At 45.3% G+C, this 20,065-nt stretch overlaps 1 protein-coding gene across 5 annotated transcripts in view; it reads right to left on the bottom strand.

Moving 5' to 3' along the window:
* Nucleotides 1–3,447: 3,447 nt before the first annotated feature.
* The window catches only part of LOC147109043 (serine/threonine-protein phosphatase 4 regulatory subunit 3A), a 144,968-nt gene continuing 128,350 nt past the window's right edge, over nucleotides 3,448–20,065 (bottom strand). For 4 of the 5 annotated variants that reach the window (XM_086002604.1, XM_086002603.1, XM_086002606.1 and 1 more), the window contains 6 exons: nucleotides 17,212–17,370; nucleotides 16,935–17,104; nucleotides 15,546–15,688; nucleotides 11,264–11,454; nucleotides 8,355–8,584; nucleotides 3,448–4,354 (listed from right to left, as the gene is read on the bottom strand). In XM_086002604.1, coding sequence (XP_085858730.1) covers nucleotides 4,211–4,354; nucleotides 8,355–8,584; nucleotides 11,264–11,454; nucleotides 15,546–15,688; nucleotides 16,935–17,104; nucleotides 17,212–17,370 — 1,037 coding nt within the window. In that variant the 3' untranslated portion in view covers nucleotides 3,448–4,210. Of the gene's footprint in view, nucleotides 4,355–8,354; nucleotides 8,585–11,241; nucleotides 11,455–15,545; nucleotides 15,689–16,934; nucleotides 17,105–17,211; nucleotides 17,371–20,065 lie in introns of those variants that run through there. The other variant, XM_086002607.1, reaches the window with a different exon arrangement.

The following is a 20,065-nucleotide window of genomic DNA, read 5'->3' as shown; positions in this document are numbered from 1 at the left end:
TCATTGGCATCATCTGCAAACTTAAGGTGTCTTTAATAATAGCCACTGCGGTGCGGTAGAGGGGTCGGCCTGTTCACACTCAGCCCACGCTTCAGATACTAAGGATAACTAGCCACTGGTAAAACGCCAATGGTATGAATATTGTTTTAGTGATGTCGGTTTCGTTATTTAGCCCTGATGATAGGTACACAGGCGAAATGTCACAACCTATATTTTCTCTTTCAAGTGCTGACTGATTTGTGTAATTACAGTGACATGAATCATTCATGAAAGAAAGGCTTACGAAATAATACTGAGCGGCCTGCGGGTGGCGCTGTCCAGGGTGAGTATAAATACTCGGGCACGGGCCCAGCTTGCGCAGGACATTCTTAACAGGAACTAGTGAAGGACACAACTAGACCTCAATGTTGTAAAACAGTTGATTAAAGCTTTAACGCTTAGACCAAGTGCCTCGTAGTTTTCTTACGTCATCCAGCACTTTGTTTTTATTTCAAACTTCCAGCAATTGCAGTTTCTCTTTTTTTGTCTTATCCTTGCTTCACTCCTGAAGGCATTAAGTCCTTGCGGGTTCAGGAAATTCTAACGTTTTGAGTACGAAGTCGAAATCAACGAGTAAGGCTTTGTTGGCGGACCTACCCGAAAACACTGGCAACATTTCCCGCAGGGCAAAAGAACAAAAAATATGGGACACCATCGCAAAATCTGAAATAACAACAGAAAATGCTGGAAACACTCAGCAGGTCAGGCAGCATCCGTGGAGAGAAAAACCAGTTAACGTTTCAGGAACTTCCTGAGTGATTAAGGAAACATTTGCTACAACATACAACGAAAGCAAGAAAGGAACGCAAGACACGAGGCAAAAATCACTGTGAAAAAACAGCATTCCCCTCCTAACGTTTAAAAAAAAAACCTAGGATAGTCTTTATTTATAAACTCATGATGGTCATGTGGATCATTCTGGCCAACGGAGGAACATTAGAGAATATGATCGTAAAGTGGTACTGCTGGAAGATGATGTGGATTCTACTGGTAGAGCTACACGTTTCCCCTTTGTCTATCCTTACCTTATCGCGCCAAGCAGACCAAGGATTTTGTAAACATTAAAAAAAAAATTCTACTTTCCTGATCTTGGGTTAAAGCACCTGTGTGGGGGGTGGTGGGGGGTCTTGTCACGTTGAGAACAATCCTGATGCTCCTTCATACCTGTTATCCACTTGTGTTTAGTAGTTCTGAGTTCAAGGGACAGTCAGTCAGTCATTAGTCATTAAAACCGGAATCGCCACTGCACAACTAAATTTTGTACAATTGGTGACTGGGATATACTTTTTAAAATGTTATTCCCACCTCCGTACCAATATTTATACTGGTACACTGAACAGCAGCACACTGTTGTGGGGACTGGGCACGATGGGGGTAATTTGGTTCCGTTAACCGTTACTTCTGATTGTAGTAAAAAAAAAGCATTGGCACCATTTCCAAGATGGCAAAACGACTGCAACTTTGCTGTATAACAGTGTCCAAATTATGGTTCCTGGGCCCCGGTGATCTAGCGTATGAAGCTAAGGCAACTCAGTTCTAATTATGATCGATTTAGATCAATTTTATACTTACTGGTTTGCCCTGTTTGAGTTTCATAGGGCTGGAGGTTCGGAAAGGGCGGTTCCGATAGAAATCCTATATCACAACATTATTGTGTCAGCACTCTTGCCTGAGTCAGAAGGTTGTGTTTTTTAAAATTTATCCGATGTCACCGTCAAGGCCGGCATTTATTGCCCATGAACCGCCTTATACAACTGAGTGGCTCGCTGGGCCATTTCAGAGGGCAGTTAAGAGTCAACCACATTGCTGTGGGTCTGGAATCACATATAAGCCAGACCAGGTAAGGATGGCATTAGTGAATCAGATGGGTTTTTATGACAATCTGGTAGTTTCAGGATACCGATACTAGTTTTTTATTCCAGATTTATTTAATTAACTGAATTTAAATTCCCCAGCTGCCATGATGGGATTAGAACTCATATCTCCGGATTATTAGTCCAGGCCTCTGGATTATTCGTCCAGTGATATAACCACTATGCTATTGTACCCACTCCAAAGATCTCAGCACAAAAATCTAGGCTGATACTCTAGTGTAGTGCTGAGGGTTAGCTGCAAATTGGCCGCTGCATTTCCTACATTACAACAATGACTACACTTCAAAAGTACTTCATTGGCCGTAAAGCGCTTTGGGACGTCTGGTGGTCATGAAAGGCGCTACATAAATGCAAGTCTTTCTTTAATGGTTAGTATGTGTAGCTTGATGTACCCAAATTAGTTTGAAATGGATTTAAAACTTGCCCATAGACTGCATGGTACGTACCCATAAAGACTTGATAATAAAGAAGAAAGCTGCAGACTGCAGGAAGATATCAATGAACTGGTCAGTGGGCAGAACAGTCGCAAATGGAATTCAATCTGGAGAAGTGTGAGGTAATGCATTTGGGGAGGGCTAACAAGGCAAGGGAATACACAATAAATGGTACGACACTGGGAAGTGCAGAAGATCAGAGGGATCTTGGAGCGCACGTCCACAGATCCCTGAAGGTAGCAGGACAGGTAGATAAGGTGGTTAAGGCGGCATACGGGATACTTGCCTTTATTAGTCGAGGCATAGAATATAAGAGCAGGGAGGTTATGCTTGAACTGTATAAAACACTAGTTAGGCCGCAGCTAGAGTACTGCGTACAGTTCTAGTCACCACATTACAGGGAGGATGTGATTGCACTGGAGGGGGTGCAGAGGAGATTTACGAGGATGCTGCCTGGGCTGGGGAATTTTAGCTATGAGGAAATATTGGATAGGCTGGGGTTGTTTTCTTTGGAACAGAGGAGGCTGAAGGGAGACCTAATTGAGGTGTATAAAATTATGAGGGGCCTAGATAGAGTGGATAGGAAGGACCTATTTCCCTTAGCAGAAGGGTCAATAATCAGGGGGGCACAGATTTAAAGTAATTGGTCAGAGGTTTAGAGGGGACTTGAGGAGAATTGTTTTCACCCAGAGGGTGGTGAGGGTCTGGAACTCACTGCCTGAAAGGGTGGTAGAGGCAGAAACCCTCATCACATTTAAAAAGTACCTGGATATGCACTTGAAGTGCCGTAACCTACAGGGCTACGGACCAAGAGCTGGAAAGTGGGATTAGGGTGGATAGCTCTTTGTCGGACAGCACAGACAAGATGGGCCGAATGGCCTCCTTCTGTGCTGTAAATTTCTATGATTCTATGAAGACAAAAAACTTCAAACACACCGGAATGTGTCAAACACCACCATATGAAATGGTCAGTATATACCAGCCCTTTTAAAAACAAACAAAACCACCTTTCACACACACCTAAATCCATGTCTATTATAGCACAAACCTTTCCCCCCCACAAGTACCATAATGAAGGGCTCCAGTACAACAGGGGGAAATACATTACAGCAAATAATTTCTTTAATGGTCCCAAATATACTTAAACAACTAAGTGTACACTCGAGAAAAAAAATTGAAGAAAATGCAAGATATGAAACAAAAATGATCACATCTAGAAATTCCATTCACTTTTTAGTCAGAGGGGATGGGTTTTTTTTTTCCTCAAAAAATTATGCAGTTTTAAAGGGCACAGGTTAAAAAGAGAAAAATTGTGTACTCTCAGCCCTCCCCACAGAGGTTCCTTTAAAATGTTTTCTTTCATCGTGACCATCGATGTCCTGAATATACAATGCAAAGGCAGGAGGTCTTTGAACAACGAGAAAAACTGCTGGCACTCCGGGGAGGAATTACTGCTGGACAACACCGTGCTCTCCTGGGCTCCCGCTGACCTTCCCAACACACCGTTAACAGACTGGGTCAGAACCAGCTGGTCGCGCTACGTTTCGTAGCACTAGAAAACTCTCCACCCCTCACCGGCTGCTGCTTTTATATCTTCCTTCCCTGAGAAAGGGGGGGTAGAGCGAGGTCAAAGCCTGGACGCACTTGATTGTCAACAAGTTCCAATTCCTTTGCTCTGGTGTCCTATTATTTGTTGTTGTTGTTGTTGCATCATTTCCTGCTTCGTTGGATTGGCACTTCATCAGCAGAATTCCACGTGTACATTTTTATCTGTGAGAGACAACGGTTCAGACACCCTTCTGAGTCTGGTGATTTTTTTGCAGGTCAGTATGCGTCACTGGGCAAGGCCGAAGGGGATCGCCATTAGGATCCAAGCCTGGATTTCTTCGTCAAAGGTGTCGATTGTTCTTTTTCATCGCTGTCTTCCTCCTCCTCTTCCTCCTCCTCCTCCTCCTCCTCCTCCTCCTCATCGTCGTCTGGGTAATCTACAAGGCCGATTAGACCTCCCTGGACAAGAAACAAGAATTATCGAACAGGTATCTATAATATAATGAAAAGCATAGCGTGCAACACATTTCAAATGTTGACTGCAGCACAAACAAAATCGCTTACATTTTTCCTGAATTGTTGCTGGGAAATTTGAGCCAAATAAAAAAAAAACACCATCACCTTTCGTGACTGGCTCGGGAGCCAGAGAATTTACAGTATTCACTTACTTCACTGCATCTCTCAAACTTTACCACATTCTTACATAATACATAGAATTTACAGCAGAGCGAGAGACCATCCTGCCCAACTGGTCTATGCTCCACACGAACCTCCTCCCACCCTACTTCATCTAACCCCATCAGCATATCCTTTTATTCCTTTCTCCCTCGTGCACTTACCTACAGGAAACTCGTTATTATCCGGCACCAACGGGACCGGCGTGGTGCCGGTTTATCAAAAAGTCCGGATTACAGAGAGGTATAGTTAAAAGGTACGAGAGCTCCGTACACAGCAACAAATCCAGGCTTCCCTGTTGCTTAGCAACAGGTGCAGGAACCCCGGTTACACAGCCACAGATCCAGGAACTGCCACTAATATGAAGTAAAACTTACCTGAACCTACTCCTGAATTTTGCCGGTTAACAGAGATTTCCGGTTATTTAGGTGCCGGTAAATCGAGAGTTTCCTGTAGCTTCCCCTTAAACACAGCTAACTATTCACCTCAACCACTCCCTGTGGTAGCAAGTTCCACATTCTCACCACTCTCTGGGTGAAGAAGTTTCTCTTGAGTTTGTTATTGGATTTATTCATGACTCAACATGAGAAACTCCACAGGATGTCAACTAGTACAATTACACTTGTGCAGATTACGAGGCATCTCGATGTCAGAATAAAGTATTACACTTCCCTTCCAAACACTTTTACACCCGATAGCATGAGATGCTCTAAAATCAGGACATTAGCACTAATCAGATTTAACAAATAGCTCCCACAGTTCAGGAAAAGCACCCTTTGCGACTGATTATGAAATAACAGGAGACAATCAAAAAATTTAACCTCTCTCAAAGACAGGGCAAACAATGTCAAATCAGAGGGATGTTTTGAACTGTAAACAGATGACAATGGATATTTATTCAATCACCACACAATGGGCTAGGTTAGACCACTGCATTAGAGGAGTGACAGGGGAGCATGCCATTAGAATGGAGCATGTTAAATGGTATTACAATGGAGAGTTAGAAGTTGCAGCATCAAGGCGCCACACAGGAATGGCAAAATGCAGATTTCTGACCGTGATTCTTTCTAGGAGAAGGAAAAAGGGCCAGACGAACCCAACTGCTACTGTGCCTTCTAATGATCAAAGCAGTGTTAGTAAAGATCGAGGAGCACTTGCCTTAGTGGAGGGATGGCAAATGTCATAAAAGAGTCAATTATTAAAGGGTGTGATACCATAATTCTAAAGACAGGAATAAGAAGTTTTAATTAATTTGACAACACAGCTCCTGCGATGGTCCAGTTGGTAATGTCAGTGTATATCTGAGCTGTGCACACCAGAAGATTGCAGATAGCAATCCTGCCTGTGCTGGACTGGCCGACTTCAGCTGAGGTGGCAACAGAGACGCTACAATTGGCCTCAGCACCTCTGCACGTTGGGAGTGGAAAATCAACCATGGTTCTGGTTCCTGACCGTTATCCAGTGACGCAGAGTGCAGTGGGATGGGATTGGACTCGGCAGTGTTGCTCAGCAGTCAAATAGCCTGTCAACACTCAACAAAGTACTCATAGAATCTTAGAAATTTATGGCACAGAAGGAGGCCATTCGACCCATCGTGTCCGTGCCAGCCAAAAAAAGAGCTATCCAGCCTAATCCCACATTCCAGCTCTTGGTCCGTAGCCCTGTAGGTTACGGCACTTCATGTGCATATCCAAGTACCTTTTAAATGTGATGAGGGTTTCTGCCTCTACCACCCTTTCAGGCAGTGAGTTCCAGACCCCCCATCACCCTCTGGGTGAAAACATTTCTCTTCAAATCCCCTCTAATTTTTCTACCAATTACTTTAAATCTGTGCCCCCTGGTTATTGACCTCTCTGCTAAGGGAAATAGGTCCTTCCTATCCACTCTATCGAGGCCCCTCATAATTTTATACACCTCAATTACATTTCCCCTCAGCCTCCTCTGTTCCAAGAAAACAGCCCCAGCCTATCCAATCGTTCCTCATAGCTAAAATTCTCCAATCCTGACAACATCCTTGTAAATCTCCTCTGTACCCTCTCTAGTGCAATCACATCCTTCCTGTAATGTGGTGACCAGAACTGCACTCAGTATTCTAGCTCTGGCCTAACTAGTATTTTATACAGTTCAAGCATAACCTCCCTGCCCTTATATTCTGTGCCTCGGCTAATAAAGGCAAGTATCCTGCATGCCTTTTTAACCACCTTATCTACCTGGCCTGCTACCTTCAGGGATCTGTGGACATGCACTCCAAGGTTCCTCTGTACTTCTCAGCATCCTAAAGTACAACAGTGACTACACTCCAAAATACTTCATTGGCTGTAAAGCGCTTTGAGGCGTCCGGTGGTCGTGAAAGTAGCTATATAAATCAAAGTCTTTCTTTATTCCCTTTCCTTGTTAGCCCTCCCCAAAATGCATTACCTCACACTTCTCCGGATTGAATTCCATTTGCCACTTTTCTGCCCACCTGACCAGTCCATTGTTATATTCCTGCAGTCTACAGCTTTCTTCCTCACTATCAACCACATGGCCAATTTGTGTATCATCTGCAAACTTCTTAATCATGCCCCCTACAGTGAAGCCTAAATCATTGATAAGTACCACAAAAAGCAAGGGACCTAGTACTGAGCCCTGCTGAACCCAACTGGAAACAGCTTTCCAGTCACTGAAACATTTGTCGACCATTACCCTTTGCTTCCTGCCACTGAGCCAATTTCGGATCCAGCTTGCCACTTTCCCTTGGATCCCAGGGGCTTTTACTTTTCTGACCAGTCTGCCATGCAGGACCTTGTCAAAAGCCTTGCTATAACCCATGTAGACTACATCAAAACGCACTACCCTCAACACCCTTCTTGTTACCTCCTCAAAAAATTCAAATCAAGTTAGTCAGACACTACCTTCCCTTAACAAATCCATGCTGACTGTCCTTGATTAATCCATGCCTTTCTAAATGGCGATTAATGCTGTCCCTCAGGTTTTTTCCCCCAACGCTCGAACAGAGGATGGCCACTTGGCTGCGATAGCAAAGGGAGCCCATGGAGCCAAACCCAGGGCGAGCAAATGCCTTCAGGAGAGAAGGTCAAACAGAAACAAAGGAGTGATGTAGGAGGTTAGGCACTTATTACACAAGTTGAAAAGCCTGTTAATCAGCACGTACAATTGTATGTGATAAAAGGAAGGTAGCAATTGTATCATGGTTCAGTTCACAAGATAATTGCGGATGGGGAAGGCCATTCAGCCGATCTTTGCTCTTCCAATCCAGAAAGCCCCTAAAGTCCTGCCATTGTAGCATCCAATTGGTCTCTAAACCCAGTGGATGCATATTTGGGTGGCATTGTTTTAATCTCATATCAGCCTGTAATTTAAAAGAGACACCAATAAAGTGCATATTATCCCCAGTTACCATGATGCACTGGTTGTAGGTCCAGGAACAAATGTCCGTGTTGTGGAACATCGGCTACGCACCGACTAAACTGGCTGAGCATTGAGGGAGACCGGCACTCAAGTTTTTATTCCTATACAAGTCATACTTTACTTTGTAGAAAACACCTGGATTACAAGGTTTGAGATTGAACAATGATTTTGGAGTTAATGATTCATTAACATAATCACACAAAAGGGATGAAAGGGTAGACTTGATTACGATGTGAACAAATGAACAGTCAACGTTACTTTAATAAGGGAGTCAACCCCAACTTCAATTCAGATGGAGGGAGGGGACAGACTGCAGCAACTATGCCCGAAACAGTCCCAAGATTTGAGGAATCACTTAAATTCAATACGATACCTTGGTAGTAATAGCTGCCATATGAGGTGTGCTTTTGGCTATTGTTCCGGGTGACCCTGGAGAGCCCGGGGAGCCTGGCGACCCAGGTGAGTTACTCGAGGCTGACTGGCTGGTGAGGCTGGACTTGCTGTTTCCACTGCTGGTGCTGGAGAAGGAAAGCTTGAAGCTGGGGCTTTGCCTCCCTGTCAGAGTGCTTTTCGTCAGGACCTCCTTCTCATCCCCGTCCTTCACTAAAAAGGCAGAAGTTCAAAATTTACTTCAAATAATAGTTAAAAGGGTACCTTAGAGAATCATCAGTGTAATTTTAATACGTTTCAATGTATATCCAAGTCAGCTCTTCAAAACAGAACCGTGACAACTGAATTCATAGGAGGCTTGAGTGAACAAGATCTTTAAGTGTTCAACTTAAAGTGCAAATATAACCCTTTCTCTGGCATTAGTATTCCCAGTAAATTTCTCCTGCAAAACACTAAATTCATAAAAAATATCTAAAAATAATGCAGGCGGTGAATATTTTTTCATATAAAGTGAATTTCATACAATGCACAGAAGTGAAAATCAGAACAGAATGTAGAAAACAATTTAAGTAATGGGGATCTGCTCTGTAGGTCACGGAGAAAGCAGGAATCAGAGTAGTCAGCCACAGAGGGTGCAATAGCAACGACACAGGCTCGAGGGACCAAACAGCTTTCTGCTGTGTTGACATTTCTATCATTCTAAAAGTGAATAAAGTGGGTAAGAAGTAGAATCTAATCAAAGCAAAAATCAGAAAACCCCCCATCGATTAGCTTCCTTTCAATATATTGGCTCTTCTGAAATTTTGTGGGGGGAGTTCAGTTTGTATGCTAGACCCGAACTTTGTTCGGCTAATTGACAGTTTAATTTAATGTGTAATGCAATGTTCCCTTTAAGCTGCGCGGCGCTCTGAAGGTCCCGCGCAGCCGGTCAGCCGGCTTTTAAATAGAAAAACTGCGCAAGCGTGAATTTTGAATGGCCTGCACAGCCCAATAAAGGGGCCACAGAAGATAGGAGCAGGAGAAGGCCATTCGGCCCCTCGAGCCTGCTCCGCCATTCAATGCGATCATGGCTGATCATCCAAATTCAGTACCCTGTCCCTGCTTTCTCCCCATATCCCTTTAGCCTTAAGAAATATATCCAACTCCTTCTTGAATATATTTAATGAATTGGCCTCCACTGCCTTCTGTGGTAGAGAATTCCACAGGTTCACCACTCTCTGGGTGAAGAAATTCCTCATCTCAGTCCTAAATGGCCTACCCCTTATCTTTAGACTGTGACCCCTGGTTCTGGACTCCCCGGCGATCGGGAACATTCTTCCTGCATCTAGTCTGTTCAGTCCTGTCAGAATTTTATAAGTTTCAATGAGATCCCCTCTCATTCTTCTAAACTCCAGCGAATATAAGCCCAATCGACCCAATCTCTCCTCATACGTCATTCCTGCCATCCCAGGTATCAGCCTGGTGAATCTTCGCTGCACTCCTTCCATGGCAAGAACATCCTTCCTCAGATAAGGCGACCAAAACTGCACACAATACTCAAGGTGTGGTCTCACCAAGGCCCTGTACAACTGCAGCAAGACATCCTTGTTCCTGTACTCAAACCCTCTCGCTACGAATGCCAACATACCATTTGCCTTCTTAACCGCCTGCTGCACCTGCATGCTTACCTTCAGCGACTGGTGCACAAGGACACCCAGGTCTCGTTGCACTTCCCCTTCTCCCAATCTATTGCCGTTCAGATAATAATCTGCCTTCCTGTTTTTGACACCAAAGTGGATAACCTCACATTTATCCACGTTATATTGCATCTGCCATGCTTCTGCCCAATCACCCAACTTGTCCAAATCATCCTGGAGTTTCTCGGCATCCTCCTCACAGCACACACGCCCACCCAGCTTTGTGTCGTCTGCAAACTTGGAGATATTACATCTAGTTCCCTTGTCTAGATCATTAATATATATTGTGAATAGCTGGGGTCCTAGGACCGATCCCTGCGGCACCCCACTAGTCACTGCCTGCTACTCGGAAAAAGACCAGTTTAATCCAACTCTCTGCTTTCTGTCTGCCAACCAGTTCTCTATCCAAGTCAATACCTTGCCCCCAATCCCATGTGCCTTAACTTTACACGCTAATCTCTTATGTGGGACCTTATTGAAAGCCACGCGGGCCAAAAGAAAATTAGAGGGAACCTTGGTGTAAAGAGTAATTTCACATTTACAAACGATACAATAACTAGCTCTACAAGCTAGAATGGTGCTTTTGGACCCACTATATACACACAGAGCTCTCTTTCCAATTTCTTCCTTCCTCTCCTGCAGATACCGACTGTTACTACGGTGCAGTTCCATGGATGCCAGCAGCAACCCCTCCCCTTCACCCAAGGGCCATTCTTCTCGCGAGAGTGAGCGTCAGCAACCTACTCACCCTTTGGTGTGGGGGCACCACAGCCAAGACCAGTCCTGTCCTCCTCTGGCATCCACGTACGAGCACTTCCCAGCAGCAGTCATCGGATAATGGTCAGAGTGAGGACTTGGACCGATTTACACTCCCCGGGTCCCTCCGCCGCCCCCCCCCCCCAACTCCCTAGCCCAGTGATGCAAAAGCCAAGTCTAATGCCCCCTTCAGTGCACCACATGCTGCCTTTTACCCAACAGGCCATTGTGGAGCTGCTTCGTTAGATGGTTTTGCGAGCAGGTTGTTCATTCAGTGCCATAATTCATTCCTGCCTGCCACACACAGTAATGAGACATTCGCGATTGTGAAAGAACTGGCATCGGGGAAACTTTCTGTACGTAGAGGGTACTGCTCAAACTGATAGCCACTTGTCTTTTTATGTTCCTGCAGTCGAGTAATAAAAAAAAAGAATTTACACTTAATTGGCAGATTCCATACATTTTTTCCTCTCCATAAATTTGCCAAAATGGTCCATGATTTCGTCGTCATTTTTTGACTTGTCAGTTGGTAGTAGAACTGGCTCTCCGTCTTCCATTTCATCCTCATCCGTGTTGAACCACATCTCCTCCTCTTCCTCCAGGGTGCGGGCGTCTCGTCGGTACCTGTTATTCCGCAAGATGGAGCGCATACTGTATGCCAGAGGGGAAAAAAAGTGTTAGGATGCTTTTACATAGTGGGAATTTAAAATTCAAGACCCGGTAGTGATAAATCACTGGAATAGCAATCCAGAGAACAGGAGCTCAAATCTAATTGTTTCCAGCATTTTCTTCTTTAAAATAGTGCCTTGGGATTTTTTTACGTCCACCTGAGAGCACAGATGAGCCTCGGTTTAACGTCTCACCCGAAGGACGGCACCTCCGACAGTGCCGCACTCCCTCAGGGCTGCACCTCCGACAGTGCAGCGCTCCCTCAGGACGGCACCTCCGACAGTGCCGCACTCCCTCAGGGCTGCACCTCCGACAGTGCCGCACTCCCTCAGGACTGCGCCTCCGACAGTGCCGCACTCCCTCAGGACTGCGCCTCCGACAGTGCCGCACTCCCTCAGGACTGCGCCTCCGACAGTGCCGCACTCCCTCAGGACTGCGCCTCCGACAGTGCCGCACTCCCTCAGGACTGCACCTCCGACAGTGCCGCACTCCCTCAGGACGGCACCTCCGACAGTGCCGCACTCCCTCAGGACGGCACCTCCGACAGTGCCGCACTCCCTCAGGACGGCACCTCCGACAGTGCCGCACTCCCTCAGGACGGCACCTCCGACAGTGCCGCACTCCCTCAGGACGGCACCTCCGACAGTGCCGCACTCCCTCAGGACGGCACCTCCGACAGTGCCGCACTCCCTCAGGACGGCACCTCCGACAGTGCCGCACTCCCTCAGGACGGCACCTCCGACAGTGCCGCACTCCCTCAGGACGGCACTGGAGTGTCAGCCTAGATTTCTGTGCTCAAGTCTCTGGAGTGGGACTCGATCCCACAACCTTCTTACTCGGAGGCGAGAGGGTGCGGCCCACTGAGCCAAGGCTTACACAGGAGAATTCTTAAAGTGCATCCAGGAGAGCTTTTTGAGCCAACATGTAGAAAGTCCTACAAGAGAGGGGGCGGTACTGGACCTAATTCTGGGGAATGTAGCCGGGCAAGTGGTGGAAGTGTCAGTAGGAGAGCATTTTGGCGACAGTGACCATAATTCGGTGAGATTTAAGGTGGTCATGGAAAAAGACAAAGACGGCCCGGAAATAAGGGTTCTAAATTGGGGGAGGGCCGATTTTAATATGATAAGGCAGGATCTGGCCAAAGTGGACTGGGAGCAGCTACTTATAGGAAAATCCACATCAAAACAGTGGGAGACTTTCAGAAGGGAAATAGAGAGAGTACAACGCCAACATGTTCCTGTAAAGGTCAAGGGTGGGACCAACAAGCAAAGGGAACCTTGGATGATAAGGGATATACAAAAATGCATTAGAAATAAAAGGGGGGCTTTTGGCAGTTACAAAAGACTAAAGACGGAAGAAGCCCTAGAGGAGTATAAAAAAATGCAGGGGCATACTTAAAAAAGAAATTAGGAGGGCGAGGAGGGGCCATGAAATAACACTGGCGAGCAAAATAAAGGAAAATCCTAAGACGTTTTATAAGTATATTAAGGGCAAGAGGATAACCAGGGAAAGGGTAGGGCCCATTAGGGACCAAAGTGGCAATCTGTGTAGAGCCAGATGATGTAGGCGGGGTTTTAAATGAATTTTTTGCATCTGTGTTCACTATGGAGAAAGACGACGCAGACATAGAAATCGGGCAAGGGGACTGTGACATACTTGAACATATTAGCATCGAGAGGGAGGAGGTGCTAGCGGTTTTAGCAGGCCAAAAAGTGGATAAATCCCCAGGCCCGGACGAGATGTATCCCAGGCTGCTGTGGGAGGCAAAGGAGGAGATTGCAGGGGCTCTGACACAAATTTTCAGAACCTCTCTGGCCACAAGGGATGTACCAGAGGACTGGAGAACAGCTAACGTAGTACCATTATTCAAGAAGGGTAGCAGGGATAAACCAGGGAATTACAGGCCAGTGAGCCTAACATCTGTGGTAGGGAAATTATTGGAAAAAATTCTGAGGGACAAAATTAGTCTCCACTTGGAGAGGCAAGGATTAATCGGGGATAGTCAGCATGGCTTTGTCAAGGGTAAATCATGTCTGACAAATCTGATTGAATTTTTCGAGGGGGTGACTAGGGGGGTGGATGAGGGAAATGCTGTGGATGTGGTTTACATGGACTTCAGTAAAGCTTTTGACAAAGTCCCGCATAGGAGACTGGTCAAGAAGGTAAGAGCCCATGGGATCCAGGGTGCCTTGGCGCGTTGGATCCTAAACTGGCTGAGTGGCAGGAGACAGAGGGTGATGGTCGAAGGTTGGTTTTGTGACTGGAAGCCTGTGTCCAGTGGGGTACCTCAGGGATCGGTGCTGGGTCCCTTATTGTTTGTGATCTACATAAATGACTTGGATGAGAATGTAAAAGGTATGATCAGTAAGTTCGCAGATGACACGAAAATTGGTGGGGCGGTAAATTGCGAGGAGGAAAGCCTCAGGCTACAGGACGATATAAACGTGTTGGTCAGATGGGCGGAAAAGTGGCAAATGGAATTTAACCCTGAAAAGTGCGAGGTGATGCATTTTGGACGGACAAATAAGGCAAGGGAATACACAATGAGTGGTAGGACCCTAGGAAGTACAGAGGGTCAGAGGGACCTTGGTGTACATGTACATAGATCCCTGAAGGCAGCGGAACAGGTAGATAAGGTGGTTAAAAAGGCATATGGGATACTTGCCTTCATTAGCCGAGGCATGGAATATAAGAGCAGGGAGGTTATGATGGAGCTGTACAAAACGCTGGTGAGGCCACAGCTGGAGTACTGTGTGCAGTTCTGGTCGCCTCACTATAGAAAGGATGTGATTGCCTTGGAGAGGGTGCAGAGAAGATTCACCAGGATGTTACCTGGGATGGAGTGCCTCAGCTATGAAGAGAGGTTGGACAGGCTGGGGTTGTTTTCCTTGGAGCAAAGAAGGCTGAGGGGGGACCTGATTGAGGTGTACAAAATGATGAGGGGCATAGGTAGGGTAGATAGAGAGGAACTTTTCCCCTTAGTAGGGGGGTCAATAACAAGGGGGCATAGATTCAGGGTAAGGGGCAGGAGATTTAGAGGGGATTTGAGGAGGAACTTCTTCACCCAGAGGGTGGTTGGAATGTGGAACTCAATGCCTGAAAGGGTGGTAGAGGCAGGAACCCTCAACATTCAAGAAGCATTTGGATGAGCACTTGAAATGCCATTGCATACAAGGCTATGGACCAAATGCTGGAAAATGGGATTAGACTGGACAGGGATGGATGGGCGGCGCGGACACGATGGGCCGAAGGGCCTCTTTCTGTGCTGTAAAACTCTATGACTCTATGAGTTCTCAAGGAAGAGAAATAGTGGGCCTGAATTTGCGGTCGGAGGCTTCCCGCAGGCGAATGCCTCCGAACTGCAAGAAAAGTACGAACCTACCCGCTGGTCCCGGGGGTTTGTCGACTCGCGCTCCGGGGGTCTCTACGCGTATGCATGCGTAAAGGCCCAGGTATCCCAGGGGCACATCCGGTTCGCAAGCGCCCCAGGATCACGTGGGCCAGGCCAACCAATGAAAAAGGGAGATCCCCATTATGCTTATGGGGATTCCATTTGTGTACGGAATCCCTGGAAGCATAACAGGAATTCCCTAAAAAAAAATTACACACCAGTTAAATAAAAATAAATTACATGTTCAAAAAAATTAAAATACAATTAAATTAAACATTTAAAACAAAAATTTTATTTTTTGAAAAATAAATTTAAATGTTTTAAAGGGGCTAAAAATAACCTATAACTAATTTTAAAGTTCTTTTATGTTTAAATAATTTTTTTAAAATTTCTTCTTTAAATTTAAACTCTTACGCTGGTAGACGAAGGCCCTACGCCTGCTTTTGCCAGGCGTAAGAGTTTCACGGGTATTCGCCGGGCAGTAGCCCGACTCTCCGCCAGCGAATGTCCATTTCCCGGGGATGTGGATGATCTGTCAAGCTGAAACTTGACAGATCGCAAGTTCCGGGCTTTCGCGCACGCGCAGCCCACGCAGAAACCCGGAACTTGCGGGGCATTTACAGCCATGTAGGAGGTCATGGGCCCCGGAAAATATTAGCCAATATTTATTAAAAAGCCTCACCTGTCAAGTTTTGGATTATCCTGCCTTTCCCTTTGCTGCTCGTAACGCAGTTTCAGTCCTTTGAACGTCTGCACATAATCCACGTCTTCAAGTGCTTTCCAGTAATTTTCTATGACATGAGCTGTTAGAGACTTGATGTCTTCCTGTATAAAAGAACAAGGCGCTAGGTTTTAGCTATTAATAAAAACATACAAATACTACTTTTCAATTAAGAATATTTGTGTGCGTTAAAAATTCATGCGGTTTGATTTTCAGGTCTCTACAATGGAAATGCACTCAAGTTGGACTCAGCTAATTTGAGGTTCATATAATTTATAGCACAGAATTGATTCCATCTTCCTTGTGAAAATACTAAAAACAGAAAATGCCAAGATTATGAAAGGCTAAAGCGTCTACCTGTCTTTTCTCGTTCAGATGCTGACAGGCCTGTTGTGTATATTTTCTGTTATTTTCATATTGCCAGTATTTGTGGCTGTTCCTTTTCTCCACTGTTACAGTAAGTAAAACAAATTTGAACTGAGAAGCCGCTGCAGAACCTGCAACCTGAAATTCACCCGTAAGCTGCAGCTCCCGTCTGGGAAGGATGACGAAGCGGTCTGCTCGCTCCCTCGCTCTTGATGATCCACTACCAGAAGATGCACGGCAGCAGACTGCTGGAGACTCTGCATCCTACTTTCCCTGCCCCCTTGATAGCACTCTGTACAATGTGGCCGAGATGGGACACTCAGCGGAACAGAGGACTGAACCTGCCCCTTGGAGCGGCTGCTCTCTGTAAAATGTGGCTGAGATGGGGCGCTCGTCGGAACAGAGGATTGAACCTGCCCCTTGGTGCGGCTGCTCTCTGTAAAATGTGGTGGAGATGGGGCGCTCAGCGGAACAGAGGATTGAACCTGCCCCTTGGTGCGGCTGCTCTCTGTAAAATGTGGTGGAGATGGGGCGCTCAGCGGAACAGAGGACTGAACCTGCCCCTTGGCGTGGCTGCTCTCTGTACAGTGTGGCTGAGATGGGGCGCTCGTTGGAACAGAGGACTGAACCTGCCCCTTGGCGTGGCTGCTCTCTGTACAGTGTGGCCGAGATGGGGCGCTCGTTGGAACAGAGGACTGAACCTGCCCCTTGGCGTGGCTGCTCTCTGTACAGTGTGGCCGAGATGGGGCGCTCGTTGGAACAGAGGATTGAACCTGCCCCTTGGTGCGGCTGCTCTCTGTATGGTGTGGCCGAGATGGGGCACTCGGTGGAACAGAGGACTGAACCTGCCCCTTGGTGTGGCTGCTCTCTGTGGCACTGTGGCCCAGATTGGGTACAGCAGAACAGAGGACTGAACCTGCGCGCTCTGCCCCAGTTCCCACACCATCAGCTTCATTTATTTGGCAGTGACATAGGCACACTCACCACTCTGATGAACTCGAACATTTCAATAATTGCTGAATTCAGCAAGTTATAGCGGGACCCGTTGTTCAGAAATGCCTTCACCACAGCTTCAAACAGAAAGGCTTTCATAATGTAGCGATTGTAGAACTCGTCTTTCAACCCGATTATCTTTCTCATGAAGCGAAGTGCACCTGAAATTAAAAGTAAATACAGGTATAAATTAAAATACTCAAACTAATAAAAAACGCAAAATTTTAGAAAGAACAGCAAATGAATTAAAAATCAGACTATGACTTACATAATGCCACAAAGGCATGCTTTGAGCCCATGAGTACAAGCACTCTCCGGAGAATGTCTTTGTTTATAATGTAGTTCTTGATATGATAGGTGTGGTGCTCCACGCAGAAGGTGAGTAATTCCAAAATTAAGGCCAAAAGCTGAGCTGTCTGGAAGTCATCTGCAGAGTAAAACAAGAATGTGGTCTGAACAATTTGTTAAAAGTAATGCTTTTTTTCCCTCAAATTCTAATCGAGTGGAACAGGCTACAAATCCGATTGCCTTGAATCATTTACCTTGCTGTTAAAGAAAACAGAAAAGCTGTGTAATGAAAGTCAAGAAGCATAATGGACAATGTAACTTTAAGATGACAAAGTGCAATACATTATAACAGAAATCATTGGTTTTCAAAGCTGCAAACTATAGATTGGCAGATTGATACTAAGTTTATAATAGTGATTGGCTTCTCATATAAGCTTTTTCCCTGTTAAAAAGTTCCCAGCCATGACATTTAAAAAGTCTCTGAAGCTTTATGCCATCCTCTCTCAAAAGCAACACCAAAAACAGGTTAACTGGTCATTCACAATGATCCCTTGAAAATTTCGTTGTTGTGCGCTGCCAAGTTTTTCAATGAGCGGTACCTTTACACTTCTTGTGCAGCCGCTGTGCATGCAGTGTGTTTTGGAGAGCTTGTGAGCGGCCGGGGTGGTACCTTCCAAGATTGTTGCGTGCACGCTTGCAGCTTAGAGGGAACATTGGTCATTCATGTCTTTGCAGCTTGTAGGACCTTGCTGTGCACAAAATGGTCGCTGTGTTTGACCACGTAGCAATAACTGCACAATGTAATTTGCTCAATGTGAAATACCTTGGGATGTTTGAGACACCGACAGGGTGCTATACAAACGTGATAGATAAAAACTTCTAACAGAATGAGATGGTCCATCAGCAGCTACAGAAAATGCAAGGGTGCAGTACCAAGAGAATTATGACAATATGTACTGTTTAATTTTCTAGTAATCTGATGGAAATCACATGATAACTCACCGTACTGGTGCATAATATGGTTATTTTTTAGATTAACCTAAACTAATTCTACATCATGATCATATGGTGCTCTGCTTCTCAAGAAACATTCTATAAAGGAAACAACCATCTACTTTTAAGAATGTTACCTGTGGCTCAGTGGGTGGCACCCTTGCCTCTGAGTCAGAAGGTTGTGGGTTCAAGTCCCATTCCAGAGTCTTGAGCACAAAAATCTAGGCTGACACTCCAGTGCAGTGCTGAGGGAGTGCTGCACTGTCGGAGGTGTCGTCTTTCGGATGAGATGTTAAACCGAGGCCCTGTCTGCTCTCTCAGGTGGGCGTAAAAGATCTCATGGCACATTTCGAAGAGGAGCAGCAGAGTTATCCCTGGTGTCCTGGCCGATATTTATCCCTCAAATCAACATCACTAGCTGGTCATTAACATATGGCTGTTTGTGGGAGCTTGCTGTGTGCAAATTGACTGCTGCATTTCCTGCATTACAACAGTGACTACACTTCAAAAAGGATGTAAAGCGCTTTGGGACGTCCAGTGGTTGTGAAAGGCACTATATAAATGCAAGTCTTTCTTTTTTATTCAAGCTCCACACCAGGACTTAAGCACACTGAAGCTGACACTCCACTGCACAACTGCTTTGAGGTAGGGACCTACTCCAGCGCTTCAAGTTAAAGATCTATGGTCATTTTTGTAGTGGAGCAGGGAATTCTCAGTGTCTTAACCAACATCAATGAAAAAAAACAGTACCAACTCATTGCTGTTTGTGGGATCTACTTCGGTACAAAAACGGTTGCCCCATTTGCCTACACAACATTGGTCATTGCACTTCAAAGTAATTCATTGTATGAAATATAAAATTAAAAATACTCTTGAATTATAATGTATTTTTCCCAGAGTCATTGTCCAGAAATCCCTGGTAATAGCATACAGATATGAAAGAGCCAATTATATGGTATATGCTGAGAGACAACTTCAGGTTCACTTTTGCAATCGCCTTCATTAAGCTTTCACCTATATCACAGTCATTGTATCAACATTACTACGTCACTCAATGACACCACATCAGTCTAGATTTAATTTCCGTCATGTAATTAAATAGCACCTGCCAGTGTCTGGTTATAACTACCACATAATTCAAGAGTATTTTTCATTTTATATTTCATACAATGAATTACCTTGAACTACAATGATCATTGTTGTGTAGGCAAATGAGGCAACCATTTTGTGCACGAGATCCCACGAACTGCAACGAGATGAATGACCAGTTAGTTCTGAAAGTCAGCAAGTTCACTCCTGCGTTCAGATGTACATAAAGCAGTTGAACATTGCGCTCTCATGGTTTATGGAAACAGAAACATCGGATAGAATTACTTTGGTAACTTGCCCCATAATATAAAGGGTCACAAGACAGTTTTGGATGAAGGTAGTTCTTCACATATTGGATCTCAACCTTCCAAAACACCAACTCCACCATCTTCTCATTAGAGTCTACTGGTTTCTTAAACGAGCCTTGTCCTGGCTTGAACCATTTTCCTAGTAACCGATTCCAGCTTTTGACTAGGCTCTGTTTAAAGAAGTATTTCCTAACGCCCGTTAAATTTGCTCTTCACGACCCTGAACCTGTGCGTTTTTATCCTGCTGCCCTGGCAGATCTGAATATTCAAATTTAATTGCGTTTAATTTCCTCTATTCCATCAAGTATCTTGCATACCGTAACAAGATCCCCTGACACACTTTGAGGCTGTAGGACCCTACTTGTATCAAATTCTCCCTCACAACTCTCGACCAAACTTGTTGCTTTCCTCTGCACAGCTGCTAGTGCCTGGATGGCCCCTTAT

This window comes from Somniosus microcephalus, chromosome 12 (genome assembly GCF_052327205.1).
Source record: "Somniosus microcephalus isolate GS21.2 chromosome 12, FLI_Smic_1.0, whole genome shotgun sequence".
Taxonomy (NCBI): Eukaryota; Metazoa; Chordata; class Chondrichthyes; order Squaliformes; family Somniosidae; genus Somniosus; species Somniosus microcephalus.
This window is presented reverse-complemented; position numbering and strand designations above follow the sequence as displayed.